Source organism: Monocercomonoides exilis (assembly GCF_001643675.1).
Source record: "Monocercomonoides exilis strain PA203 chromosome Unknown scaffold6-2077815, whole genome shotgun sequence".
Taxonomy (NCBI): Eukaryota; Preaxostyla; order Oxymonadida; family Polymastigidae; genus Monocercomonoides; species Monocercomonoides exilis.
In genome coordinates, this window is record NW_027150551.1 from 340,605 (window position 1) to 368,527 (window position 27,923).

General features: G+C 38.9%; 7 protein-coding genes across 7 annotated transcripts; 2 read left to right on the forward strand and 5 right to left on the reverse strand.

Annotated features, from left to right (window-relative positions):
• Positions 1-5: 5 nt before the first annotated feature.
• Positions 6-5,044, reverse strand: MONOS_1443 (uncharacterized protein; the record flags this gene model as incomplete). The annotated part of the gene is made up of 5 exons (XM_067867230.1): positions 6-1,553; positions 1,735-1,921; positions 2,058-2,167; positions 2,276-3,620; positions 3,827-5,044. The coding sequence occupies 5 exons, from the start codon at positions 5,042-5,044 to the stop codon at positions 445-447; spliced, it is 3,969 nt and encodes a 1,322-aa protein (XP_067733716.1). The 3' UTR covers positions 6-444.
• A 130-nt stretch (positions 5,045-5,174) lies between these two features.
• Positions 5,175-6,491, reverse strand: MONOS_1442 (uncharacterized protein; the record flags this gene model as incomplete). The annotated part of the gene is made up of 2 exons (XM_067867219.1): positions 5,175-6,322; positions 6,386-6,491. The coding sequence occupies 2 exons, from the start codon at positions 6,489-6,491 to the stop codon at positions 5,175-5,177; spliced, it is 1,254 nt and encodes a 417-aa protein (XP_067733717.1).
• Positions 6,492-7,004: 513 nt separating this feature from the next.
• Positions 7,005-8,488, forward strand: MONOS_1441 (putative Alpha/Beta hydrolase protein). The gene is made up of 4 exons (XM_067867211.1): positions 7,005-7,204; positions 7,285-7,450; positions 7,513-8,091; positions 8,180-8,488. Exons 1-4 carry the CDS (start codon positions 7,036-7,038, stop codon positions 8,307-8,309), a joined length of 1,044 nt encoding a protein of 347 aa, XP_067733718.1. The 5' UTR covers positions 7,005-7,035; the 3' UTR covers positions 8,310-8,488.
• MONOS_1440 (Methionine adenosyltransferase 1) lies at positions 8,413-10,264 on the reverse strand. Its single transcript, XM_067867200.1, has 3 exons — positions 10,176-10,264; positions 10,047-10,124; positions 8,413-9,975 (listed from the first exon to the last, which is right to left on the reverse strand). Exons 1-3 carry the CDS (start codon positions 10,237-10,239, stop codon positions 8,927-8,929), a joined length of 1,191 nt encoding a protein of 396 aa, XP_067733719.1. The 5' UTR covers positions 10,240-10,264; the 3' UTR covers positions 8,413-8,926.
• Positions 10,265-10,485: 221 nt separating this feature from the next.
• On the reverse strand, positions 10,486-11,526 carry MONOS_1439 (uncharacterized protein; the record flags this gene model as incomplete). Its single annotated transcript, XM_067867188.1, has 4 exons — positions 10,486-10,572; positions 10,674-10,804; positions 10,933-11,266; positions 11,344-11,526. The coding sequence occupies 4 exons, from the start codon at positions 11,524-11,526 to the stop codon at positions 10,486-10,488; spliced, it is 735 nt and encodes a 244-aa protein (XP_067733720.1).
• A 570-nt stretch (positions 11,527-12,096) lies between these two features.
• MONOS_1438 (uncharacterized protein) lies at positions 12,097-14,474 on the reverse strand (the record flags this gene model as incomplete). Its single annotated transcript, XM_067867178.1, has 1 exon — positions 12,097-14,474. One exon carries the CDS (start codon positions 14,472-14,474, stop codon positions 12,327-12,329), a length of 2,148 nt encoding a protein of 715 aa, XP_067733721.1. The 3' UTR covers positions 12,097-12,326.
• Positions 14,475-18,687: 4,213 nt separating this feature from the next.
• MONOS_1437 (uncharacterized protein) lies at positions 18,688-27,421 on the forward strand (the record flags this gene model as incomplete). Its single annotated transcript, XM_067867167.1, has 2 exons — positions 18,688-18,848; positions 18,996-27,421. 2 exons carry the CDS (start codon positions 18,688-18,690, stop codon positions 27,079-27,081), a joined length of 8,247 nt encoding a protein of 2,748 aa, XP_067733722.1. The 3' UTR covers positions 27,082-27,421.
• Between the last annotated feature and the right edge of the window lie 502 nt (positions 27,422-27,923).

Genomic DNA, 27,923 nt, shown 5'->3' on the forward strand with positions numbered 1-27,923 from the left:
ATCAGCTTTTTTGAAGTAAAAATTGTCTTGTTGGATTGCTTCTTTTGTGGAAGATGGATGCACAATGAGTCAGAAATAGAAGTGCTTTTCGTGACGTGTGGAGAAAAGGTTAAAAAAGAAAAAGAAAAAGAAAATTAAAAAGAAAATCAAAGAGGTTAATAGTTAGCTTCACATCAATATAAAGAAAACTATACAAAAAAAAAATAACAGCCAATCATAAAAATTGACTGCGACTACACGAATAAACAATCAGGAAATGATCTAAAAACATTACATAGCAAGTGCAATGGTATGAAGTGGATGTTATGCGAGATGAAAGAACAGGGAGGAAGCAAAAGAAAGAGTCCCACAATGAATGGATTTGAACATAGAATGAGAAAACATTATTGAACAAAGAATAAAAATGGAATGATTACAAAAAGAATTGAAATTGTTAACTTCCTTTTAAAATGGCTTGTTCTCGTCTCCTGTCTCATTGTCGTCATATCCAAAACCATTAGTATTTTGATCGTCTTCAAATGGCAAACCTTCTCCTTCACTTCCATTTCCATTCCCATCTGCTTCTCCTTCTATTTCTCCCTCAATTTCTCCTTCACCTTCAGCTTCTCCTTCAGCATCTCTTCCTTCAGTGTTATCCATTTCCTCCCCACCCTCTTGTACTTCATCTCCCCGCTCCACAACTTCTTCTCCTATTGCATTTTCGCCATTTTCATCATGTTCTTGTTCTCCTTCAGCAACCTCTTCTTCTTCTTCTTTCTTTTCTTCGTTTTCTCCTTCAATCACATCACCAGTTCTTTCTTCTGCACCCTCACCAACTTCATTTTGGACTTCACTTTCTTTCCCTTCCTCTTCCTTTATCCCCTCCTCTTTCCCCTCCTCTTTCCCTTCCCCTTCTTCTTTCCCTTCTTGCTCTTCATTCAGCTTAAATTCTCTCTCCTTCACATTGTCTTCCTGTTCTTGCTGTTTTGGATCGTCAATCACAGTCGCTTCATCAGAAGATGGTCCTGCCCCTGTTCCTTCTCCTTCTGTCACAGGCGCATTCCTCGCTTTTTCCTGCTGCCCTCTTTCTTTCGCTTCTTCTTCCTCTTTCCTCTTCTTTTCTGCCTCTTCCTCAGCCTTTGCCTTTTCCTTCGCCTCTTCTTCTGCTTTCTTCTTCTTCTCTTCTTCTTCAGCTGCTGCCTTTTTGGCTGTCAAAGAAGCTGTCGAAGACGAAGACAGCGGACGAGCCGGCTGGAAGAACTGCTGACTCGGCTCAGGCTCCGGTTCAGCCTCGTTTTCAGAGACTTCCTCATCCGAATAATCGTCAAAGTCGAAATCATCATCTCCATCTCCGCCAAACCCAAACCGCCGATTCGCTTTCCTTGCTTCGCGCTCTGCTTTCTTCCTCTCTTCAGCCTCTGCTTTCTCTCTCTGAAGAGCTTGTTTCTGTTGGATGCCACGCAGCTTCTCGATGTGTGGCTTGAAGATCGGCAGCACTTCGTCTGTGTCGTTGAAGAACATGTTCTCGGTGCTTTGGGTGTCGTCTATGTTGTTGTCTGGAAGCTGCTTTGTGACTGAAGATGAAGATGAAGATGAAGATGAGATAATAAATAAATGAATGTGAATGATAGAAGAAGAAGAAGAAGAAGAAGAAAGAATTCATTTATAAAAACAATAGCAAATGAATAGTTATTTGAAGAAGATTCAAAGAATAAAAATTAAAAAAACAAAAATAAATAAAAGAATGTAGAATACCATCTCTTGGGAAGAACTTAATTGGACGAGACTGAGCTGTCTTGTTCTGTGGAAGCAGCACCACCCAATTATCCGGAAGAGGCTCGCATGTAAAGAAAGACAGATGCGGAATAAACACGCCGTGATCGACCCACAACTTCGATTCACTCAACTCCGCTGCTGTGCATGGCGCATATGCAACTGTCACCTAATGAATGGATTCATCATTGGTTTTTATTATTATTATTATTATATTTTGAGTGAAAGGAAAAAAACAAATATGTATTTAATAGAACAATATTTGAAATCATTCATAAAGATTTTCAGAATTGATAAGAGCACACCTTCATTTGAGGGAAAGGAGGGTCATCTTCTGGATCAAGCTGGGCAGATTTTGTGCTTGTTGCTGAAAAGCTCGTTCCATCTCCGCTTTGATCAGAAAACGGTGTTCCAGCTATTGTGCAACAAATGAAGAATTCAAACAATAACATTACAATTCCATTCATTAAATAAATAAATTGAAATAATACATTTTTTTAAATAAAGAATGCAAATCTCAAACCTCCTAATCTTGTTGATGTTGCAGCCAGCCTCATCCGCTCAGCCGGCTCGTCTGTCCTGTGCACCATGTCCACAATCATATCCATCCGGTTCGACGATGTCTTCGCATTAAATCCCAACAGAGAGATAGGAAATTCCCCACAATACGCCATTGATGACTGGTGCAGTGGCGGAAGTCCCGCAGCAAATGCAGCAGACGTCGGAGGCAGCGACGAGGCAGAAGATGAGCCAAAATCACTCATTCCTCCCATCGAACCGACAGACGGTGGAGAAAGAGAAGTCGTCGAAACAGAAGGTGAGCTTGCTCTTTTCAGTGTTCCACTGCCTGCTCTGCTCCTCGGGCGTGCTGGTGTGTTCCTTCCAGATGTCTGATAAGCAGTTACTGGACGAATAGAAGATCCCGTCTTGCCCATCGAACTGCCGGTTGAATATGGTGTGAACATTGTTGTTGAACCAGATGTGCCTCTTCTGCTGCTGCGTGTGTTGCCCATCGACGTCACTGGCCGCTTTGCGCTCGCCCCGTAGTCTGCACCGCTCATCGTGCTGCCTCTCCTTCTGTTGGGTGAAACAGGAGAGCCAAACGCATCTGTTCCTGCACCCAACGCTGACGATGACTGTGAAACTGCGCTGTTGTGGTCTTGTAGAGTTGGCAGGTTGTGCACACCTCCCACATTGCGCTGGTGTCCCGCAAGGCACACAACACGGATGACCTGCTGCTCGTTGTGGAGGAACTGCTCGAAGCACTCTTCATCGGCAATGAAGTAGTGCACCCTGTAGTTGTTTACAACCGCAATCGAGTTCACCTTCTCAGAGTCTGGCAGAAACACCGAAGGCGGAGGCACTTTGGCGACAATCGGGATTTTGACTGTCTTCCCCAGCAGCTGATACGCCAGCGTGTATGAATAATCTCCGCTGTGTCCGCTGTTGTGCTGCCTGGACGGCGACGACGCTGTCCCCGTTGCCTGCCTGGTGCTTCCAGATTTTGTGCTCATCAATCGGGATGAGCTCCTCTCTCTGCCCATTCCGCGGGGAGGAAGGTTGAACACCTCGTAGATGCAGACAAGCAGGCGGAAGAGCTTCAGCTCGGGATGCGCAGCGACCACTTCGCTGATAGGCGGAGCAGCCAGACAGCGCTCAGGCTCCACAATTTGGATTTCTCCCGCATCGTTTGAGACGAGGTTGATGCCAACGGCCTTCGCAAACTTCTTCTCCACGTTTGACAGCCGCTTCTCGGAGTTGTAGAGATCATAGCACGACGAGCACACTTTGAACACACGCGTCATCTCACGAGAGTCTCTCAGTTTTAGGTCAATTCGGTCGAAGAACGGAATATGCTCACCACGATGCTGTCAGGTGCAAAAATCAATGTTTAAGTTGTTATTGATTGAGAATTTCATGAAATATAAGTAAAAATTTGAAGAACAACAGAAAAATAAAAAATAACAAAATTTTCAAAAAATTAAAATGTGATTCGTCAATTTCACAAAAAAAGTCGCACAAAATGAAAATGATAAATATGTTTTCAAAGAAAACGTATTTTTATTTTTGATACCTCCAAATGATTAATTGTCTGAATGATCATCTTAAAAGTCAGCTGATGAACCAAATCATTAGCTGAATACAGCGCCCCGCAGCACTTGCACTTCGAAAGACGAACATACTCTTGCTTTTTGTTGGCTTTGGGAATCAGACTTCTTTGCTTTGCAATCAGTGCAGGATCGCCACTGGCCTTTGCCGCTTCAATCTGCTGATACAAACGCAAACACTCTTCTGTCACTCGAAACGCCTTCACCTGCAAAAACCACCACACATCTGCACTGTCCTTGATGAAGTCTGCAACCAGCTCTTCGAAGTGTATTCCGTGCTGTCGCTGCACATATCGCAAAATATTCTCTGTCATACGGATTGGCTCTGAAACTGACGAGCCTGTTGTCTTGATGATGGTCGCTCCCATCGGGACGTCTGTACAAACAGTAAATCTCTTGCGAAAATCACCTTCAGTATCGTCCGAAAACAAGTTTTTCCCTGTTAATGTGTATGCAAACGGAGCCTGAGATGTTCTGTAAACGACTCGAACATACCAAGGATGAAGCCCTTTGGATTGAACGAATCTCTGAATAATAAAATCACCTCCAGGAGGAGACAGAATTTGATTTTTCATATCTTCTGTATTCAACATTGAAACTTCATTTGCAAGTCCTTTTCTATTTTTCAATTTAAGAACAGCTGTTAATTCATTTTCACGCCCTTTCGGCCTTCCAACTGCCATCATCAAATCTCTATTTGTAAAATTATCAATTCTTTCCAAATATCCTTCTTCAGAAGTCAGAAGCCACATTCGAATTTCCTCTTTTTGAAGAGTTACAAAAGTATCTGGAATATTCAACTCCAATTTCGCAGTTATTGGAACATATCGCGAAGCTGAAATTTTTCTTGTTAAGAGCGGCAAAAAATTGACAAGCGGTTGAGCAGGATAATTATCATAAGAATATCCAAGCTCTTCTCCAAAAGAAGATCTTTTGACCATATCATGATAATTTTGAAGTTGTTTTCTCTCTAATTCTGCTTGTTTTGCTGCAGAAGAAGATCCAAAAGTAAAGCCAGTACTTTTCTTTCCATTTGTTGCCTGCTCAATTAATGACGGTGGAATTTCATACAAATTTCCTCTCATTCCTTTTGACACATCTCCTTTCAAAACAGTTTTTTTTAATGTTGATAAATGTTGTCTGTGAAGTTGCGGAGCAACTGGTCCACCTTGAGGTCTGCTCATATGTTAAGAAAAAAAGGTAGCAGTTCAAATCACTGATCAAAAACCATACACATAAAATGAAATTTAACTTAAAAACTGAAAAATGACTATAAATAAAACAATTTCACAAGTTATATTTACAATTTAAAATTCATTTTCCTCTTTGCGGTCGAGGGCGACTTGTAACAGGAAATGACGGATCAGAATCACACAAAAACGTAAAAGGCGATGTTATCATTGGTAAAGAAGAGCGAAATGGGGTGATGGGATGTGGACGTCTACGTTGCACAGAAGGAGGTGAAAGATTGTCTCGTTGTTCATCTTTAATTTCTGGGTGAGAAGAACTGACTGAAGTGAAAGTGTTATCAGATGATGTGGAAGAAGAAGATGAAGAAGCAGATAATGAAGGCAGCTTCACAGCAAAACGGTCACTTTCATTGGGATGAGAAGAGGCAGGTGGCGTTGGCGGAGAAGAAGGTGATGGAGTGCAGTTAACACTCGATTCAAGTGCAACATACTGCAGCTGAGACGGAGAAGATGGCATTGGAAAAGGATCTTCAGATTGAGACGAGTCAGAAATTGGGTTGTCCATTTTATCGTTTTCTTTGATGTTGTTCTTCTTATTGTCTTCATTGAAATCACACTTCAACTTTTTGTCTATTGAAATTTCTGCTTCATTCTCGCTTTGCGGATTGCTTTGTGTTGAGACATCTGTTTTCAATTCTGTTTGTTTGTTTGGAGTCGCTTTGAACTTTTGGCTGTTCAAAAGAGGAAGTCGTGTTTTTTTCCGTTTCACTTCTTTCTGCCTCTCAGTTTCTGAATCAACTGCATCTTCTTTTCTGTTTCTTTCTTCCGAATAATCATATGAAGCCAGCATCCTTTCATTGCTTCTGCTTCTGTAGCCTTGTTTTTCTGCCTGCTTCCTTCTCCTCATCTTCTCCCTCGTGCTCAGCATCATCCGCTCTGTCTGCGCACATCTCCCTCTCAACAGCCTCTGCCTCTCCAGTTCGATTGAATATCTCTGCCTTTCAATCGACAAGTCGAAGCTTCTTCTCATCAACTGCAGGCTGTTCGAAGAATTATCTAGTCCTTTTAGACTCAGCGGAACTCTGCCTGCTGTCAGTGCACGATTCGAAAAGTGTGTTGGAGAAAAAGTTTTTGCAAGTCTTTTTTCGCGAAGCTGAGCAAATTCAACTGCAAAAAGAGGATCTTCGCTGTTTGGAGGATTGCGATATCTTATTGTTGCATCTTTTTTGCTATCTCTCGCTGTAAGAGATTGACAGTCTTCCAAAAATACAGCTAAAGTTCAATTCGACAAGTCAAATTCGTAAATTAATTGAAAATGGTGAAATAAGAGCACACGAGATTTATATGAGTGTCTCACAAAGCAATCGTACTCTTTGAGACGTTCTTCTCTAATTGCATCTGAAATCGGAGATTCCAATTGTGAAATTATTTCTTGCCTCATAGGCTTGTAAATTTGCTTTGACCAATCATTGTAAAGTTCAACTTGCTTAAGTGTTCTACTAACAACACGTTTTGATACATCCTCTGAAATATCTTTAACAAATGTCAAGTTTTCATTTTTCAACTGATAAATGTTTTGTAAAAATTTATTCGTTTTGTTCTGTTTTTGAGCTTCGTGATGTTGCTAAAACAAAAAATCAAAAATTTTGCAGGATAAAAAGGAGGAAAAAACCTTAATTGCTTCCATGTATTGTGCATGCTTTCTTTTATATTCTTCATATCTGGCTTCTTGCATATCTTTCATAGCTTGTTCATAAGGGGACAAATGAGAAGAAGTTGAGTTTTTCTTCTTTTCTACTAACTACATACAAAAAACAATCAAAAAAAAACTACATCTTATAAAAATACTTCTGTTAGCTGTTGAGCATCATTTATATTCTGAACGATTTGTTCTCTGGACGAAAAAGCCTCTGACATATTAGAGGTTTTTTCAATAAAAACTTAATTTGGTATTATGATCAATCAATAATTGATTGTATTCACTTATGGAAGAATCAAAAACCGCAAATGGTAGACAACTCATGCAAGAGCCATTAAAAAGATTGGATACAAAAACTGGAGCAGAGGGTGAATTGTGCAAAAGGCAAAAAGCAGCAATTCGTCGAAATGGATTGTTTGTTGTTGAAAAAGAAAACTATCAGTTATACTACGAACGTGTGCCTCTTAAAAAATACTTATTTTCGAAGCTTTTTTTTTTGAAATATTTTGTTCACTGAATTTATGTATATTGTAAGTTTATGGAAATGGAGAAAAAAAAGTTATTTTTGTTAGCGGCTTGAGTGGAACGATGGATGATTGGAGAAGGAGTGTTCTCAAGCTTTTAGAATATAACGAATTTGAAATATGTATTTTTAACAATCGGGGCATTCGAGAGAGTAAGTGCAAGAATTGGAGAATGACGTTTGACTTTTTTTGAAAACAAATTCATGTGGCTGTATCATTTTTGATTTTGATTTATACAGTACAACAATGATGGCGCATGATGTTGCACGCCTTGCTGAACATCTTCATTGGAAAAAGATTAATGTCTGTGGATTTTCAATGGGAGGATTTATTGTTTCTGAACTTGTTTGCCTTCACCCGGATATAATTGAATCTGCTATTATCGCCGGAGGAACTGCTGGATTTATGATACCATCAGCGTTTGTTGTGGGATCGTTTGCAAAGATGATTGTGACTTTTGACAAAAAAGCAATGTTGAAAACCATGATGCGAACTCAACTTTCAGAAAAATTCCTTACAACTCCTCAGAAAGCGCTCGGGGGTTTAAGCGGATATCAATACATTGATCAACCTACCTCAGAAATCTTTCTATCAGAAGACGAGCCTTCATTCAAATGCCAAGCGGCTCAGGTGTCTGCATGTTTGACTCATCATGTGACTGTTGAGAGGATGGAAAAAGTGAAGCAAATGAAACTGCCAATTCTTGTTATGCACGGAACAGCAGACAAGATGGTATCGTATAGTTATGCGCCTCCACTTGCAGAGCATCTTGGAGCAATTCTGTTTCCATTCCCAGGATGCGGGCACGGAATTAACATGTTTGAAAGAAATAAATAATTGAATAATGAATAATGAGTCTCTATTTATATTTTCTCTTTTTTTTTGTTTATTATTCAAATATAACAGAGAAAAGCCGGAGCTGTTTCACGAATGCTTAATCAATTTCATGCTGGGAAGGCCGCTTCCCCCTGCTCCAAAAGATGAAGAAGCAGAAACATCTTCATCCTCTTCTTCTGATTCATTCATAACTGTATAACATGTTCGTTGAATTTATCTCAAATGTTAATTGAATTACAATGAATCACAAAATTTTCTTGTTTTCATTTATTTTTTTCTGTATTTATTGTAAGTTTTTTGCGTTTCAAATAAAAAACACTTTTAGTAGTATTGACTATGACAATCAAGGTGAAAAAAATGAAAAAGATTTTTATGAAATGATTATTATTCCATCTAAATACTACTGAAGAAAAAGAAACAGTAAAAATGTGAAAAGAACTTGAAAAACAGAAAGCCGAGAACAAATCTTGAAAAGAGAAAATGAATAGGAGAGACGATAAAGAATCTTTGTAACAATGAAACAACAGAGAAACGCAGAAGAGGACGGGAGCATAAGCATCAACCATCAAAACTCTTCTGAAAGAAACACTTTGAGATAAAGAATCAAAATCATCTCTTCTTTTCCCTTTGCTTGTTTTTGTCCTTTGTCCGATCGTTCTGCTTTGTGTGTTATCTTTTTCGCAAATTACTGTTTCGAGTGAACCAAAATCTCAATTCTCGATCATGTGTTATGACGATTACTCGAACATCTTTAAGAGTCGATCATTCTTCATAAGCACATGTCTTCTCCACCATCGCCCTTGTAATTTCATGAAATTATGCTTCCCATTTTGTCTTCACAACTGAGAAGTCAAGTTTCTTTGGTACTTCCCATGTGAATGATGGATCAGTTCTTCCGAAATGTCCATATGCTGCAGTCTTGTAGAAACGTGGTTTTTTCAAATCAAGTTGGCTGGCGATCATTCCTGGACGCATGTCGAAATTATGTCTCACAAGCGCCTGAAGCTCTTCGTTTGGAATCTTTGATGTTCCGAAATCATCAACATAAAGAGAGATAGGCTGAGCCAATCCAATAACATATGACAATTCAATGAGACAACGATCAACAATCTTGCTTGCAACAAGAGATTTTGCAATCCAACGAGCGAGATATGAACCAGATCTATCGACTTTAGTCCAATCTTTTCCGGAGAATGCCCCTCCACCATGTCCTCCCCATCCACCATATGTATCAACAATGATCTTTCTTCCAGTAAGTCCAGCATCAGATTTTGGTCCACCATAAGTGAATCTTCCTGAAGGATTCACATAAATCTTTGTCTTTTCTGTGAGATATTGTGGTGGAATCACTGCTTTGATGACTTTGTCAATAACTTCTTGACGAATCACTTCATTAGACACATCTGGAGTATGTTGAGTTGAAATGACAATGGTATCAGCAAATTGTGGAACAGGAACGCGCTTTTCCATTTTATATGCAAATGTGACCTGCGATTTTGCATCAGGTTGCAACCATGGAAGAACTTTTGACTTACGAACTTCAGAAAGTTTCTCAACCAATCTGTGAGAAAAGAGAAGGGTAAGGGGCACCAATTCTTCGGATTCGTTGCAAGCAAATCCGAACATCAAGCCTTGGTCACCTGCACCAGTATCAGCTTCAGCAACTTTTGAGACAGCTCCATCGATCTCTGATGATTGTTGAGAAATACGAACTTCAACTTCAAGAGTCTTGTAATCTGCACCATATTCAGCATCATCATAGCCAACATCCTTATACACTTGTTTAACAACAGCAGGAAAGTCAACTTTTGCATCAGATGATATTTCTCCAAAAACTGCGCACCAGTTTCCTTTGCATGCAGTTTCTAAACCAATGGTAGCAAAAAAGAATTAAATAATAAAACAAAAACTTTTAACAATATATATGTTTGCATGCCACATGCGACACGAGAATGCTCATCTTGGCGCAGGCATTCATCAACAATTGCATCAGAAACAAGATCGCACAGCTTGTCTAGCAATTAGGAATGCGATATAAATCAGATAAAATGATAGTACTATATACCTGGATGTCCTTCAGACACAGATTCGCTTGTGAAATAAAAGAGATCAGAAGCAGGTGCTGCCATTAAAATATGAAGAATTGATCAAAAACCATTGTTTTTAGATTCTTGAGAATTTTTAAAAAATGGATTTGATCATTTTGTTGGAAACATCAAAAAATAATTTTCACTTTTGTTTTAAAGAATACAACAAATAAAATAAAATAACGTAAAAATGTAACTTAGCTGCACACAATCCAGATTATGAAGAAAGAAATGAAATAAAGAATCAGAGAATTTCAATTGAAATTGCCTTTTCAAAAAGCTGAATGACTAGTTGCATGGACTAAGATCAAGCAGATTCACTCCTGCTTGTTGAGCAAGACAGCCATTTTGATATGTTTTCCCATCGCATCCACACTGCATTCATTGAAAAAGAAAATTGTGATAAATAGAAAGAAATGATATGTTTATTTTAATCAAAATATACTTCAACTGCAATATATCAATAAAATGCATACCACTGGCTTGATAAATGCTGACTGACATCTTTCTGGCCTCTTTTTGCATGTTCCACGTACTGTAGAATCATTTGATTGAGAAGGGCAAACACCAATATCGATAATTTCGCAGAAGGAGTCCGAATCACAATCTAAAAAACAAAAGAAAAGAAATAATAAATAAATATATTTATTTCAACAAAAAATAGCAGCGCCAAAAAAGAAATGAAAGACAAAAAAGAAATAAGATAAATTCTCAATTTTTATAATTAATGCAAACCATTATTCGAAGAACAGCCAATAGAAGTTGCTTTTTTCACAATTACAGGCTCAAATTCGAATCGATTCTTTTTTTCTCCGCCTTGCCCCCTCTCTTTCGAATATCCTCTTTCGCTTTCTCGTCTTTTGCTTGGATCCAACGGAGCACCGTATTGATGATGCTTAATGTAATCATCCACTTTTTTGCTATTCCCACTTCCACTTTTTTGTCCAGCGCTTTTCTCCCGAATGCTGTCTTCTTCATCTTCCGAATATTCATATGAAAACCAAAAACAAGTCAGATCGCTTCCGTTACAAATCCATCGTCCAAGTCCCTCTCTGCTTCCGTGAAGTCTCTTTTATCAATCAATTATCGTCAAAACAATCAATATGAAGTTATTGCACAAAAATAAGGGGAAAAAAGAATGCAAACTGGGCATTCTTCTGGTGCAGTCGAATTTGATGTGCATTCTCCTGTCGGACCGTCCCACAACTTCTCCCAGTCATTTGGATCTTCATTTATTCGAGGTTGATGATGAGGATCTTGCTTTGGATAAGAAATTGGGCGTGGATAATGATCAGTTTCATACACATCGCGATAGTCTGCTGGGGACATCTCTTCACGATAAGGAGATGCTCGGGAGCGTTTGTCTCTGCTTTTTTGGTACTATTAAATGAAAGAAATATAAGAATTGATAAGAGAAAAAAGTGAACAGACAGGTGAATAAGAACTTCCTCCTGATTTGGGGAGGGATTTTATATATTGGTTTTGAAGTTTGGTCGATGCGTTTGAGGTGTATTTACTTGCTAAGGACGGGTAAGCACATAAAATAGAATCAAGCTATGTGAAACATAGAATACGTATAACGGAAAAGAATATCCATACAATAAAAAGAAAAGCTAAAATGAATATTGGTTGGGTAAGTGACTTCATCCTTTAAGAGAAAATAAAACACCAAAGCCAAAATTGATCATAATTACTGTAGAATTTTCATTGAAGCCGCAAAAGAATAACTCAACTCATGTCCAATAAGAACAGATTTCTTTCACAATTGTCATGAAGTCATTCAAAATATTTATTTATAATTTAAGAATTTAGAAGAATAAAGCCAATCCAAAAAATGAATAGCAACCATACTATTTTGTTCTTATAAAATACAACAACAAAAAAAGAATCAAAAATCTGATATTTTCTATTATTAATAGTATTTGTCAATATTAAAAGAAAGGATCACACGCAAAAACCAAAAGATTTCCGAAAACAATTTTTGTTAATAGAATAACATAAAGGAGACAAATAAAAACTATATCAAAAATATACTACAAAAGCTAATCATGTGCAATAACAAAATCACAAAAATGATTAAGCATATTCAACAAAGGATTGATTCCTGTTTTGCGAATAACGACAAATTATCAAGAGCAGCAAATGAATGGCCAGTCAGAATTCATGAAAACACCCTTTTCTAACTCACAAAAAGTCTTCCAAAAAATCTTTGCTCTTTGTTTTCTGTCTCTAATAAGTGTTACAGAGTCAGTGCTTGTGCAATGGATGGGTGTAATCAAAGGGGGTGAATCTTTTACCAAATCATAGATTTCATACATATCCTGAATAAACCCTACAACATTCTTATTTCTTTTGATCATTTTGTATATTTTCTTTCTTGGAATCGTCGGGTCGTTGTATCGCGAAAGCCATTCATTTTCGTCTAAAACGACTCTAATTGTGCTGACTGAAGGAATTTCGCCTTCATTTTTTGGTGACAAAATCACATGTTCCGGTTCATCTTCGCATAAATCATTGGAAAGGCACAAATGAACAGCAGAAGAAGAGCTGTTCGTGAGAAGTTGATGGCGCTCGTTCAAAATAGTTGAAATGGATGAAGAAAAAGTAGAAATGCCCCTGAGATCAGCAGAGAGTGGAAGTGAAGTGTGTTTTGAAGAGAAAGAAGTTATTGAAGGTGTTTGAACAGCTGAAGTTATGTTTGAGCAATCTGATTGTGAAAATGAAGAAGAGAAATCAGGCTTATTCAAAGACGATAATTCAGATCCAAAATTCAATGAATTCCTCTGAATTGCAAAAGAGGGTTCTTTAAATGGATGCAAACCGAATGGTGTCAAATGAAGTTGGCTTGGATTTTCCTCTGAATTGGAAGAAGAATTTAGAAATAGATCAGAATTGGATTGCATGTTGCATTGAGAATTCAAAAAGTCCCTTCGTTTTGTGTTATGCAGTGTTATCTTTTCCACATTTGCCAATGATGAAAACTCGTCCTGCTTAAAAGAGCTTTCCAAGCCATCTGTCGATTTTACTGAGCAGAAATCAATCCAATTCTGATGAAAGGACGGCTCAGCTAAACAAATATGCTCATTTGCTGTGCCTTTCGACTCTTCATCCAATTTCAAGAATGGAAGTGATTCCGTCTTCTGGTAACTTTCGCAAATTTCGCCAGCTTCATTTTCTTTCTTTGTTGTTATTTCATTGTCGTCAAGATTCATAACCTCGTTGCGAGTCAATTTCATATTTCTGTCAAATTCTGTTTTTTTCTGCCGAATGCATTCAACGCACTTATCTTTTGCTATCAATTCTTTAGCTTTCTCACGACTTTCATTTATTTCATCGAAAAATCTTGGACTTTCTTGTTCACAAGTCCTTTTCCCCATTTCAAATAAATCGATGCCACGAGAATCATCAAGCATATTCAACGAAGAAATTCTGCTGTTTGCAGTTGGCTGACAGTCTTCGATATCTTCTTTCAATTCTTTGCAGCTCAATTTCCTTTCTGCCTCGTCCCACATTTTGCCTTCCTCTTCGTCTGAAATCCATCCTTTTCTGCACCAAATTCCATATCTCTTTTGATACTGCTTGGCTTCTTTGATCTGCCTTGCTATAACAGCCATCCTTCTGCTTTTGAAAGCACTTTCCTCTGCCTTTTCCTCATCGATCGAGCAACCTCTTTCTCCACTTTCAGGTTCTTTCAACACTTCATTGCTGTTTAGCAGAGCCACATCGTCCTTTTCCCACTTGCGAAGCATCTTCTCTTTCTCCTTCGCCGCAAAGGCAGACTCCACGTGCCCATCAACAACCAGCTCGACGTCGTTAAAAAACCGCATCTCTTTTGTTGCGAAAGGCGTCCACTTCGAAAACATGAAGCTCACATCCTCGTCAGGAGTGTTCATCCGAGCAGGCATTTGTCCTCCAGGCGAGGAATCAGCAGAAGGCGAGTAATCTTGTCCAATGCCTCGCTCGTTTTCTTCTTTTGTAGCAAATGTGCCTCCTTCTGCGCTATATAAATGGTTCGTCTCGCTACTGCAATTACTTGCGTTTATCTCGTTTCTTTCGGAATCCAAATGTTTGAAGCTCTTATTCTTTTCGAGAATGAATCCCATATCTGCAAAAAAGTCTGCTCTGGTATATGGTGGTGCAAGGTCTTTGATGTGCTTCTTCTGACTGTGTTTAGGTTTTTCAAAATGTCCTTCATTAATTTTCCTCGTTTGAGTGATATCTTTTCCGATGAACTCTTTCGTTTCTTCAATTGGTAGGTAAAAAATTCCTCGAAACATGTCATTCTCGTGCAAAATTGCATCTTCGCTTATTATTGGCTTTTGATCATGGAGATTTGTGGTGCTTCGTGTTCCAGCTGAAAGAAATACAGAACTAGTAATGAAAGAATTAGATTCAAAAACATTTTTAACTGTAGAGATTTCTGTGCTTGAGCATTTAAACTGTGAAGATTGCTTATAATTGTATAACTGATGGAAAAATAGTTGCAATTTTTTTGATGGAAATTTATCGCTATTATAACTTTCTGTGATTAATTGTTTTGAAGAAATACAATTTGAATTGTCTGTAATTCCAGAATTGTATTTTGCGTTATTGCAACTAAATCTCGATGTTTTTTCAAAATGCGCTCGATTGGATATGGATTTGTATTTCGGAGAAAATTCGAATGGAAACGATGAAAGTGTTGGTGAAGAATCTTGAGCGCTTTGAAGAGAAAAGCTTTTGGATCTTGATAATGATGAGCGAGATGAAATTGACTGTGAACGCTTTTGAGAATACTTGCAAATTTTTAAAGATTTTCCTGGTCCGTTAACTTAAACAGCAAACAAAAGATAAGCGTATAACATTTAATTAGGAATAGCAAAAAAAAATATAAAATTTTTGCAAATAAAATAAAAATTGTACAAAGAGTTTCTGCATCATGCTTTTCAAGAGCTTGTAATGAATTGCTACCACTTATTTTCTGTTTTGTAATTTTCAATCATATTTTCCACGTTATTTATTATTTTCAAAAAGTGGAGGAAACGTGTTGGAGAAAATACTTCGAATAAATGTGCTGATATATTCAAACAAACTTTTTGAAACTGAGCGAGCATTGACATTGGATGACCGCATAAATTACACCTTTGAAAGATTGTTAATTATTGTAAATAAATTATTATGGAAAAATCCGAATGAAGGAAAAGATGTATTTATCTTTAACCACCACATTGTGTATTCTCTCACAAAGGAAAAATAAATATTATTAAATTTCAAATTGTCTTGCTTGCTCATAAAGGAAAGATATCTTTTATGGTGATCCTTCTTTAAGTCCTCCTTTCATTCGAATTTTGATCAAAAAAATTTTTTCGATATTGGATCTTTAAAGAAATGATGTTTCTACAACATCTTCTTCACGGACAATTTGTGTTCTCTCTGTTGCAACTCATAATTCAAAAAACCCATTGAGATAACATATAGGTGATTATTTTTGATTTCATATTTCGTATTAAAAATTTTTTGAATTATCAATTTATCTCAATTACTCAGAAATCAATCTGATGATCTGATAAAAATCATTAATGAACTTCTATGTATTTCGAAGACAACATGGATTTGAAGGACAATAATGTGAAAACATGTGACACTTTTTTGAAAATTCTTTTACAAACAACTGTGATAAGAAAATTATTCATCTCACCAAAAAATGTTATGATGACAAAAATAATCACCAATTTGGGGGAAATACAAACTTTCAAGCTTTTTTTTGCACAAAGCATGAAAAAATTGCTTCACTCATAACTTTTGAACGCTTTCTCAGATTTCAAAATAAATTTGATTTTCATTTCCTTCAGCTGGCATCATTGAAATCAAAACATAAAGAATTGTGACATTTCACGAATGTCAAAAAACAAATCCATTTTTTTTATGTTTTTTGATTTCAAAAAGTCAAGGAAAAGCGGATACAGTCTAAACCGGATAAAATCACATCGGTTTTTGCACAACTTTTTGTGACTGTTTCTGATTGTGATAATATACGATGCAACTTTACACAGAAAAGAATAAAATTTAATTTTTTAATTAATAAATTTTTAGCCAAGTTTTTAATTTTTGAAAATTCTTCATTTTAACGCATTTTTCACTTACGAAAACAATTTTTATCACTAATAAACATTATTAAGACATATATAAACATAATTTTTGAAAAAACATAAAGTTGAGATTTTTGATCAAAAAATCGATTTTTCATTGTAAAAATCACACATAATATTAAAAAAATGTGATTATATATTTTCAGCCCTGTGATTATATGTGATGGAAAATGAATGAAAAATTGGAAAAAATGACGGTGCATCGAAAAATGTGATTATAAACGAATGTAATTATATCCGACGTGATAAGATCCGGTTTTGACTGTTATTATTCAATGAAAATGCCTGTAGTGAATATTTTTTGCCCAATTTGTTAATACAATTCATTGTTTTTCGAATTATTTGTTTGTGAATAAACATTTGAACAGACAATTTTTCTATTGAATAACAGAAAAAGAAAATTACATTTTTTTGTCAATGTTTTTCGAAGGGAAGAAAGTTGAAAGTTTTTATTGCATTATCTGGTTCATCGACTATAAAAATTGATAGAATATTATTCACAACACATCCATTCACTATTATTATAGTATTTTTTTCAGACGAAAGCTTCTGTCTTTTTTGTAAATGAGAAAGTCAAAAGAAGAACACTTGAAAATTGTGATAGATATTATTTTCATCGAATGAATTTCAAAAAAATTTTTATGAAGACACTTTTGATATTTTTTCTGTTTGAAATAAAAAATGCTCACATTATTTAAAATTCAGTTTTTGATCACTCATTTTCTAGAACCAAGACAATAAAGAAATGAGAATAATGCCAAGTTTTCATTTCCATTTTTGCAAGCAAAGGAAAGTTGGAAATGTTATTTGTTCAACATCAAAATTAACATAACCAAATGAATATAATAAGAGTGAAAATTGAAGAATGAAATATTTGCATAAGATTTTTATGTTAAACCTTAAGAGAGAAAGCTCATTCAAGTCAAAATCATTATTCACTTATGGGATAATTCTTGAAATCACATTTTCTCTAACAAATAATTCGGTTTGAGTTATTGTTTTGAACATTTCAAAGATTATTACAGAAACATGATAATCTGATTTAAAGATAACTGTACAACGAATTCATTTCAACTTTGGCTATCATAACTGTTGCAACACATTTTCCGTTCGAATGAAAAATTTCAAGCCAATTCCATGGCATCTTTTTATATTTAATACGGCAAAAAATATGTGATTTCATAGATAATTACCCGTTTTGTAGATGTTGTTGCAAATATGAAAACTGCTTTAAAAATTCAAAATGTTTGATGGATATTAAGTTAAAAACCATCCACATTTACGAACAACAAATGATTTACAAAATTTGAAGAAGTTTATTATTAATACGAAAAAAGATTGTGAAAAGCCGTTTTCATTGTTTTGTGAACACTTTGTTGTTATTTGATCCTTTCATTTATTAAAAATTGGATTGCAAACATCAAAACCAAATGATCAAAAAGACCCATTGAAGAAAATATTGGCTTAACAAAAGAATAATTTGGTAATTCTTGTGCTAAAAAAGATCAAAATGCCATCAGGAATATGTTATCTGGTCTTTTTCATTCATCTTCACTGCACACATATGTGTTCCACAGATTATGAAGAAGACAGGAAAGAAGGAACAGAGGAATTTGAAAAGGAGATATTCCAAGACAGTTTTATTTCAAATGAAATTCAAAGCAGAAATATGCATGAGAAAAATGCAACAGAAAAAAGATTTCGAGCTTATAGTATCCAAAAGGAAGACTTTGATGTTGTAAATAGCAAAAACGAAATTAAGTTTGACGTGGAAAACAAGAAAAGAAGAAAACCACTGAGATGCGTTGAAAGTGCACAAAAACATTGGAGTTCAAACAACGATGTTGAAGAAAGTTGGATTGAAGGTTGCCTGAAAATGATGAATTCTTCAGTTCTGTGGGCTGATGTGACAATCGTGGAAAGAACAAACAACTGTGTTATTGAAGCAAAACAGAAGAGTTTTGTGGAAATGAGAGGATGCATTTTATCCATTGGTGAAGAAAACTCACCTTTGAAATTGACGGGGAGTTGTGCTGTTTTGGTGAATGTAACACTTGCATCATCAATTCAACATCTTCATTCAATTCCTCCTCTTTTTGCTTCAGAACGATCAGAAAACCAATTTGAGTTTTTTGGAAGCATTTCAATGTGCTTTTCAAGATTTTCATCCTTTATGGTCTCAAGACCTCCATTTCTCTCATCCGCATTTATTGAGAGCATTTCACTTTCCAATTTGAATTTCTTCAATATCTCGACAATTCCAGCAAAAACAGAATCTCATTCAACTTGCCAATGTGGAAAAGCAACCTCGATGAATTCTTGTTCTTTTCATTCAGTCTGTGATGTGGATGATGGAGGGATTATGCCCTCAATCAACAACCCTTTGACTTCTTTAACTGCTTCAAACGCCTCATTTGTTGGATGTTGTCGGACAAGAAATGTGGAGTTCATAGGAAGTAAAGAAAAAAAGAAATATCCAGGAAGGCAGAACGAAACAGATGATGGACAGAACACATTCATTTGGTGTGAGTGGAACGGATCAAAGACAACAGGAACAAGCAATTCTGTTTCAGATAGAGTGTCAAGTGGAGGTGCAATTTGCATGAATAATATCAATTCCGGAGAGCTTTCTGTTTCACACAGTTTATTTTATAATTGTTTTGCATACAGCCGCGGTGGTGGAATTATGTGTCATACAATCAAATCTGTGCATATCGAAAATAATGCGTTCAATGTTTGTACTGCCCAAAATCAATATGGAGGAGGAATGTATGCAGGTGTTATTATATCATGTATTCAGATAAGTGAATGCGAATTTCTCAAGTGCAAAGCTCAAAGTGAAGGAGGTGGGCTATTGCTTCATACTGTGGGTATCTCTGGTCCTGGATGTGTTGAAGAAGAAAAAGGTGAAGGAGAGAGTGCATGCGTGTTTGAATGCTCATTTATATCTTGCACAATTGAGGATATTGCTGGTGGAGGTATATTTTGTAAAAATATATCCTTCGCACAATTCAAAATGAGAAATGTCCAGTTTGCATTGTGTGCGGCTGGATCTCAAGGTGGTGGATTGTTTTTTTCTCCATGGCAACAATCATTTCCAAGCAACGACCATTATTTCTTTTTTCTTTTTTTCCACAAATGCAGAACCGAGTCAGCTCCATATGGTCATGATGTGCTTTATGAAGATTATTTCTATCTGTATCGGAATCTTGAGAATCCGTTTTATGAATGTTACACAACTAATACAGACGAAAAGAGAGTGTGTTACTATTATTATTCAGATGGGAATTGGATTGATCTTGAATCACAAAAAAAGGGCTGGTTGAAGAATGGGGTGATGGATAAATTTGTGGGAGAAACAGGAAATAATACAAACAAATGGTGTGGAGTGAATAAGTTAAAGCCTTGCAAGACAATTGGATTTGCTGTTCAAAATACAATTTTTGATGTAACCTCGAATATTATTTTGGCGGAAGGAAATCACACAAGTGAAGCAACGAAAATTGAGATTGGAACAAAGAAGATTTCAGTAATTGGGAAAGGAAGAGAGGCGAGTTTGATTGGAACAGGAACGCTTTCAGAAGCAGGAGCGCTGTTTAGCGTTTCGACAGGTCATCTTGGAATGAGTAACTTGAAGATTGATTGTGACTCAAATGCAAGTCCTTCTCCGAGTGTGGTTGTGGTGACTGATGGGGGTGGGTCACTCTCATTGGAGGATATTTTGATCACCATGAGCAATACTGGAGAATACGTGATATCATCATCAGTGTTTGTGGTATCGCTGTCGCAGCTGTCGATGGTTGATGTGGAAATCAAAGAAATAAATATTTCTCAATCATTGTTCTCAGAACCTGTTTTATCTTCTTCTTCGTCCTCTTCCTCTGCGTTGCTGTTGACAACCGCCACATCAAAAGAGAGCTCATTGGCAAATATCACGGTGAAGAATGTGAAGCTGGAGAGTGGAGACGGGGTGGTTGTAGCAAAATCAGTTGCTGAAGAGGAAACGCTTGCGGTGTGGAACACAACATTTGAAGATTGTGAGTGCGAGAGAGGCAGTGGTGGTGGTCTCAAAATAAAACTGGAATCAGCAACAAGCAAGTTTCGAATGGGACAAACAGCATCATCTAGTGGAGGAACAACTGCATTCTCTCAATGCTGTTGCAGTGGGAATGGAGGAGGAGTGATGATGTGGCTTGCAGAAAATTCATTCGACTTTGAGATATCATCAGTGAGTTTTATGAATTGTGATGCAGGGTTGGGAGGGAAAGATGTGTTTGTGAATGGGAGCAGGCTGGTGAATGGAACAATAACAACCACAAAGCTGAATGTTGAACACAATGGATCTATTTACGATGAGCTGATGGGATATGACCGGAATGAGGAAGAGATGGGAATATTCCCATTGAATGTGTTTTTTGATGCAATTTCTGGAGCAGCACATGTTGGGAAGAAAAAAGATGGATACGGAGGATATGACTCGTGGGTTTGTGGGCTTGACTATTTTCCATGCAAAACGATCACAAAGGCAGCACAAAACAGATTCAGCTCGTCAAAGAAGAACATTGTGTTGGATCCTGGATTTGAGTTGGCAGAAGTTGTCTCTATGGCAGGATCATATGAGTGGGAGGTGTATTGCGGGATAAACAAGACGGAAGTGAATGTGAAGGTTCCGAGTGAAATGACATCTTCGCATTTGATAATTGTTGAGAGCAAAAGTTCCATAAAGAACGTTGCCTTCCAAATTCCATTTCTGTTGTCAAGTGCAACATCACTCATTGCTTTGACCAGCTCATCACTCACACTCACAGACTGTTCAGTTGCTCATTTGTCAGAGAGCACATCGAGTGTTTCCTTTGGATACAGCATTGTGAATGTACAGAGTGGGAGTCTGAAAATGGAACGATTTGTGATGGAGGAAGGGCTGACATTCAATGGTCATTCAGCCATTGAATTTTGTGAAGGAATGACGAGTGTGATTTGTTCAGGATGCAATATCAGTGGAGTTGTGAAGAATAGTGGAGATGGAGGATGGATGAAAGGAACAGTTGGAACGAGTGGAACATTGGCAGTTGATGGATGCAATGTGAATGGGTGCAGTTGTGGTGGTGGAAAGGGAGGAGGAATATATGTTGAATTGAAGGGAAATGGGAAAGTGGTTGTGAATGGAACGAGTGTGATTGATGGGAATAAGGCAGAGAATAATGGAGGGAATGGAGGGAATGGAGGGAGAGGAGGGAGAGGAGGAGGGATGTTTGTGCTGATGGAGGGTGGGGGATGTGGATTGACAATTGGGCAGAATGTTGAGTTTTCGAAAGTGAGGGAGAATGTGGCAGAATATGGGAAGGATGTGTTTGTTCATTGTGGGAGTGGAGTGTTTTTGGAGTCAAAAGTGAATGCACAATCATTTGCATTCTTTGACACAAGCGCCATTCCATCAGATGTGCTGAAGCTGAGTGGGAGTGAAAATGGGGATGAAAGTGGAGTGATTCCGCTGTTTGTGTATTTGTGCTCAATGGGGACAAAGGTGATTGTTGATGGGAGTGGCAGAAATGGGATGGACCACAGCCATTGTGGATTTGATGGATTCAGGTGTCAGACAGTTGATTATTGTGCGAATTCAAGGTTGAGTGAAAGTTCAAATGAAATTGAGGTTGTCTCATCTTCGTCAATAAGGGATGAAATTAAAATTTCTTTATTTGGTGTGAGTATTTCAGGCAGAATAGTGTCATCATCATCAGAGGAAGGGGAGAGGAAGCAGGTGAATGTGAGTGATGAAGGATCAGCCACACAAGATTGGCTTGTGGGATGTTCGAGTTCACTGGCAATGAGCAGACTTTCATTTGTTGTGAAAGATCAGTTGAATTCAAGGAGAAAAGCATTCGTTCATTCAACATTAACAATCAACATGACAAACTGTTCAATCTCATTTGAGAGTGGGGCATTGACTGATGGAAAGATCGGATATAATGCGATAAACATTGAGGGGGGAGAACTGATTGTTGATGGATTTGTGATGGAAGGGGGAGTGACACTGACAATGAGTGGGAAATCTCCAGTTGCTATTTCAAATGGAGTTGAATTGGAGATTTTGAATAGCAGGGTGATTGGAGTGGAGGTGAATGTGGCAGGTGGAAGTGGAGGAGGGGGATGTTTGAATGTTGGGATGAAGGAAGGTGGATGTGTGAATATTGAAGAAAGCAATTTGTCCTCGATCTGCTCAGGTGGAAGTGAGATGAAAGGAGGAGGGATGATGATATCAGTTGGAAGTGAAGGGAGTTTGGAAATGAAAAATGTGAATTTGTCTGAATGTGAAGTTCCATCAGAGGATAGTTCAGAGAAAAAAGGAGGATTAGGAGGAGCGGTATTCGCTGAACTGCCTGATCAAATGGGATCATTTGTGCTCGAAGGAATGAAATTTGAGGGATGTGATGCCTGGAAAGGGAAGAACATGTTTGTTTCAGGATGGGTTCTGAGCAAGATTGTGAACAAGGAGCACTTCAAATGGGAGATAAAGGAAGAAGAGTTGGGATCATTGGATGAGCTGTGTGGATGGGAGAGGAAGACAACAGGAGAGGGATATGTGATTCCATTGGTTGTGTATTTGTGGTCTAATTGGAGTGGGAATGGGTTTGTTTCGAAAGATGGAGGAGGAGACTTCAGTGGATGTGGCTTTTCTGAAGCACCATGTTCATCGATTGACCACCTGATATCACTGAGATATGAACCACTTGATGAAGGTGAATCCCACATCAGCATTGTGGATTCTGGGTTGCTGAGACATTCCATATCATTTTATTCCTCATCCACACAGGCTTCACAAGATTCAGAGTCACAAAAAATGGTGATTGAAGGAACAAAGAAAGGTACAGCAGTGATTATCAGCGATGAAGATGAGAATGATGCAAATGGCAGTCCATTAATATCATCAAGTGCGAGTCTCACACTAGCAAATCTATCATTCTCAAATCCAAATCCAAATATTCATCATGAGGTATTGATCGAATCATCCGGAGCAAACATCTGTTTGTCAGTCGTGGATTGCTCATTTGGTTCATTGAATGGAATGGCAGATGCAGGATTTTGTGTGATGAAAGTGAATGGAGGCAGAGTTGTTGTTCAAGGATGTTCGATGGATGCGGTTGACAAATTGAAAGGGTTCATCGCTTTCAGCGCAACAGCAACAAGGGAGGTGACTGTGGAGGATGTGAATATCTCGAATGTTGGGGTGAAAGAGAGAAGTCTGATATCGATGTTTGAGGATGAGCAGACGAATGGGATGAAAACAAAAAGAGGGATAAACAGGGGAGAAAACAGGCATTCAAACAACGAAAAAGTGGTGATAAAAGTGAATGGGTCTTCGTTCACAAACATCACAAATGGAGAAAACAGAGCAGGGGTGTTGAGTGCGGATTCATTTGCGAGGGCAATGGAGTGTGTGTTGGAGGGGTGTTCGGTTTCGAGTTGCAGGAGTGAAATGAGCGAGGAAGGAGGAGGGATGAAAGTGTGCTTGAAGAGAGGAGAATCAGAAGTGAGGGTTGTTGGATGCTCGTTGGGGATGTGCTCGTGCTCGGGGGTGAAGGGGAGAGGAGGAGGGGTGATGGTTGATGCGCTTGACCCGAATGAGGGTGGAGCCAGTGGATTCGGGCCTGTTGGGATAAGGATGGAGAATGTGAGGTTTGGGGGCAACGAGGCATTTGTGGGGAAGGATGTGTTCATCAGATGCGAGTCGATTGCCGAACAGATCAATGAGACATTGTTTGTGCTGGATCTCAGCCAGGATGCCCTGAAATCCTCCAACTCCATCTGTGGGTCAGACAAGGAGAGGGATGATGTTGATCTGATCCCTCTGATCACATTCTATTACGGCCAGCAGGTGTTTGTCTCTGCAAGTGGAAGAGATGACAGACAATGTGGGGCACAGAACAATCCTTGCCTGAGCATTGGCAGCGCTGTGAAGCACATTCAAAGAGGCATTGCAAATATGCTTCTGATTGATGGAGAAGGGGTGATTGGGGGAGTGTGTGTGATTGGGGATATGAATGTGAAGAGTCTGAAGAAGACTCGATCGATAATCCATCTTGATGGAAAGATGGAGGCTGTGGGGGATGAAGGGAGTGTGGTTGTGTTTGTGAATGAAAGTGCTGTGGGGAAATGTGAATTCTTGTTTGGGTTGAGCTTTGAATCAGAGCATTCATGCATTGTGAAAGTGAAGAATGGAACATTGGGGGTGAGTGAGTGTTGGTGGAAGAGTGTTGGAATGATGATGCTTTTGAACAGCACAATTGTGGAAGTGGAGGGGGGAGAGCTGGAGATGGAGAAATGTGTTGTCAGCTGTGTTTCCACTTCACGAGAGATATTGTCAGTCTGTGAAGGGAGCAAGGCTGCGATATATCAGCTGAGGATGAGCGATATCGAGAGCGAGGATGGAGGGATTGTTGATGCGAATAAAGCAAAGATGGAGGCGAAGGAGATGTCGATGAGCAACATCACCAGACAGAACAGAGGGAGCATTGTGAAGATCGTGGAATGTGCAGAAAGAGTGGATTTGATGAATTGCTCGATGAGGATGTGTTTGGGAAAAGAAGAGAGAGGATGGATGGTGAGTGTGTGCAAGTGTGAAAGTGTGAATGTTGATTGTTGTGAGTTTGATGGAGAAGAGAAAGAGAATGAAAAGAGATCAAGAAATGAGCAGGATGAAGGAGAAAGAAGAGAGGAGATATGCAAGTGGAATGGCTCAATGGTTGAATTTGAGAAGAGTGAAGTGGAGATGAAAGTGACTTCGATGAGAAACAGCATGAAAGGGGGATTGTCAGTGAGTGGAGGAAATGTGGTGATTGAGAAAGGAGAGTTTGTGAGCAACAATCCATCGATTGGAAAATATCCCTCAGCTCGGAGAAACATATTGTGCTCGGATTCTGCTCAGCTGAATATCATGAGCTTGAAGGGAGGAGATGGGCAAGAGAAGAACACCTCCCTTTGGATTCTGAATGATGAATGCAGTTTGATGGGGATTGTTGAGGAGCGAGCATCGCCATTGTTCATCCCCACACTGCGAAGGGTGGAGACAGAGGAGAAGGAAGGGGTGCTGGATGTTGTGTTCAGGGGCACACTTCTTCTGCCATGCAACCTGTCGTTTCGGGTTGTTTCGTCGGTGGGGGATGTGGAGCAGATGGAGACTCACGAGATAAGTGAGTCTGGGTTTGTGAGTGAAGAGGAAGTGCATGGCACAACTGGGTTGGAGATGGTGAGGGGAGCAGAGGCGAGTGCAGAAGTGAGGGTGTGCATCTTGTTTGGGGATGGCCATTCTCCCTCGGCAACTGAGTCGTTCATCCTGAAGAACAGGAGCGAGACTGATCCAAAGGGAGATGAAAGGATTGTTGAAGGAGGAAAAGAAGGAAAATCGATCTGGCCGATAATTGTTGTTATATTGGTTGTTATATTATTCATTGTTCTGATTGTATCTGTTGTTTTGGCCGTTCGATGGCGAAAACAAAAGAGAAGAACAGAAGAGTTGGAGATAATTGTGGAAGACACAGTGAAGAAGGATCCGAAGGCGTTTGAAATGGTGACGATGGAGATGTCGCCTGAGGAGCAGTGGAGAAGAGCAGAGAGGGAGGCAGAGAAGAGGAATGATGAAAAAATAAAGAAGAGGGTGTATGGGAAGCAGATGCAGCATTCGGAGTCTGAAGAGCATCTTCTGTCTGAGAGTGGATCGACTGAATACATCCTTGGAAGGGACTCAGATAAGATCCCTCAATGGGCACTGGAGAAGGTTGATGAGAAGGAAGAGGAAGAAGAGGAAACAAGGAAGAGAACTCCTTCTCCATCCATCTCATCCACTTCAACAACTGATTCTGATTCGACTTTTGTTCGAGGAGAGGATCTTTGCCCAACCACATCATCAATGTCGAATCTGGTGGATGCAATGGCCTGCTCTTCACCTCATGAAAAGTTGATTGTGGACTTGAGGGATTCTCTGTTCATGTTGCTCCATGGAAGGAATAAGACAAAGGAGATGACGATTGGCACTCTGCAGGAGAGGGAGCAGACAGCTGCTCAGATCCTGTTCTGGGTGGCAAATGGAGCTCTTCATTCATTTGATGAAATGGAAAATCCTCTCCAATCATTATCCAGTTTGAGTCCTCACATTGTATTGTTCTCGGAGCATATGGTCATCTGCATTGTGATGCATTCAGACCTTTTATCAGATGATGACTCAGATTCATCATCGATCTCCTCGTCAACTGTTGTGACTTCTGCAAGTGATGATGACGACGAAGATGATGACTCCCTGCCCTCGTCTGCCTTTGAGGATGAGGATGACTTTAAAAAAGAGTGTTTGAGGTGGAAGGCGCCAGAGCTGCTGATCAACAAGAAGATGGGTGCAACCAAGGAGTCGGTGGCATTCTCGATCGGGATGATGTTGTGGGAGTGTCTGACGCTCCAGATTCCGTTTGGTGATTATGAGGCAGAGGTGGCAGGGCAGAAGATCGTGAATGGGGAGAGGCCAGTCCTGGGCAGCGCGGGGCAATCGTCGTTCTGCTCTGTGGTTGAAAACTGCCTCAACAGCCTTTCGCAGAAGCGCCCATCCCTCACAACCCTCAAAAGAGAGCTCTTCCTGCATTTTCCGCCGGGAGCGATGGTCCTCACAGCCTCAGATGCCATCGATCGCACAGTGGATAGCCAGCAGTCTGGAAGAGGTGCTTCGAGTGAACTTGCTTGCAGCGAAAGCGAAATACTTGAAAATCGCTGCTGACAGCAGGGCACGATCAAAGTGGGACTGACTCTTCAACTGCCCATTTTTCTCGTATTTCTGTCTGCTTCAAGCACATCGCAATGCAGCATTCCTTATATTTCTTTTCTTTTCTTTTTTTGATGTTTTGTGCCAAATGGCTTTTGTTTTTGACTTTCCTATTTTTTTTTCCCTGTTCCATTTGAATGTCTTCACATCACCATCCATCCTTTTCCTGTTCATAGGCTTGAAGCAACCCTTCATTTCCCAGTGCTGCTTCTTTCCTGCCATTCCATCCCTCATGTCCTTTTGCACTTCCACAGAAAAAAACCCCAAAAAATTAATCTCGACAATATTGAATCAAAGACAATATCGAAGCTTTTTGTGCAAGAGTGAGAGAGAGTCAGCCTTCAAAAAGAGTTGAAGCAAACGAACAAAAGCGATTCCAGATAAATCTTGAATGGACCATGTGCCGTTTCTGCCCATTCCTGAATTCTTCCATCAAGTCACGACACATGCACATATACAGAGAGAAAGAAATGCATTTCTTTTCTCTCCAAAACAAAGATCGGGCAAGATTCGCATTGCCGCTCACACATCAAGCGATAGAATGAAACACTGATGAAAAACACAAAATCCTTCTGGCTTCCAAAACCTCCAGCTTTGCTTTTCCCCTTCGTGTCATCGCAATTCTGCGACCTGCCACCAATAAATCAATAAAAATGACTCGCCTCAAGTCCGTTTTGCTGAGCACTTCACGAAAACGCTTTTGATCCAATTTTCAGGAATGAAAATCGAAATGCCTCCTCAAATCAAAAATAACAAAGATGTTTGGCAAATGTTTTTTTTCCCTCTATTTCTGCTTC

What these genes read in the sequence shown, in the direction of transcription:
- MONOS_1441 (XM_067867211.1), top strand. Translation starts at nt 7,036, where the DNA reads ATGGAAGAATCAAAAACCGCAAATGGTAGACAACTCATGCAAGAGCCA. An exon ending in CTATCAGTTATACTACGAAC is followed by an intron (nt 7,205 to 7,284) that starts GTGTGCCTCTTA and finishes GTATATTGTAAG; the next exon opens with TTTATGGAAATGGAGAAAAA. An exon ending in TGCGGGCACGGAATTAACAT is followed by an intron (nt 8,092 to 8,179) that starts GTTTGAAAGAAA and finishes CAAATATAACAG; the next exon opens with AGAAAAGCCGGAGCTGTTTC.
- MONOS_1440 (XM_067867200.1), bottom strand. Translation starts at nt 10,239, where the DNA reads ATGGCAGCACCTGCTTCTGATCTCTTTTATTTCACAAGCGAATCTGTG. An exon ending in TGTGTCTGAAGGACATCCAG is followed by an intron (nt 10,125 to 10,175) that starts GTATATAGTACT and finishes CCTAATTGCTAG; the next exon opens with ACAAGCTGTGCGATCTTGTT. An exon ending in GCATTCTCGTGTCGCATGTG is followed by an intron (nt 9,976 to 10,046) that starts GCATGCAAACAT and finishes CCATTGGTTTAG; the next exon opens with AAACTGCATGCAAAGGAAAC.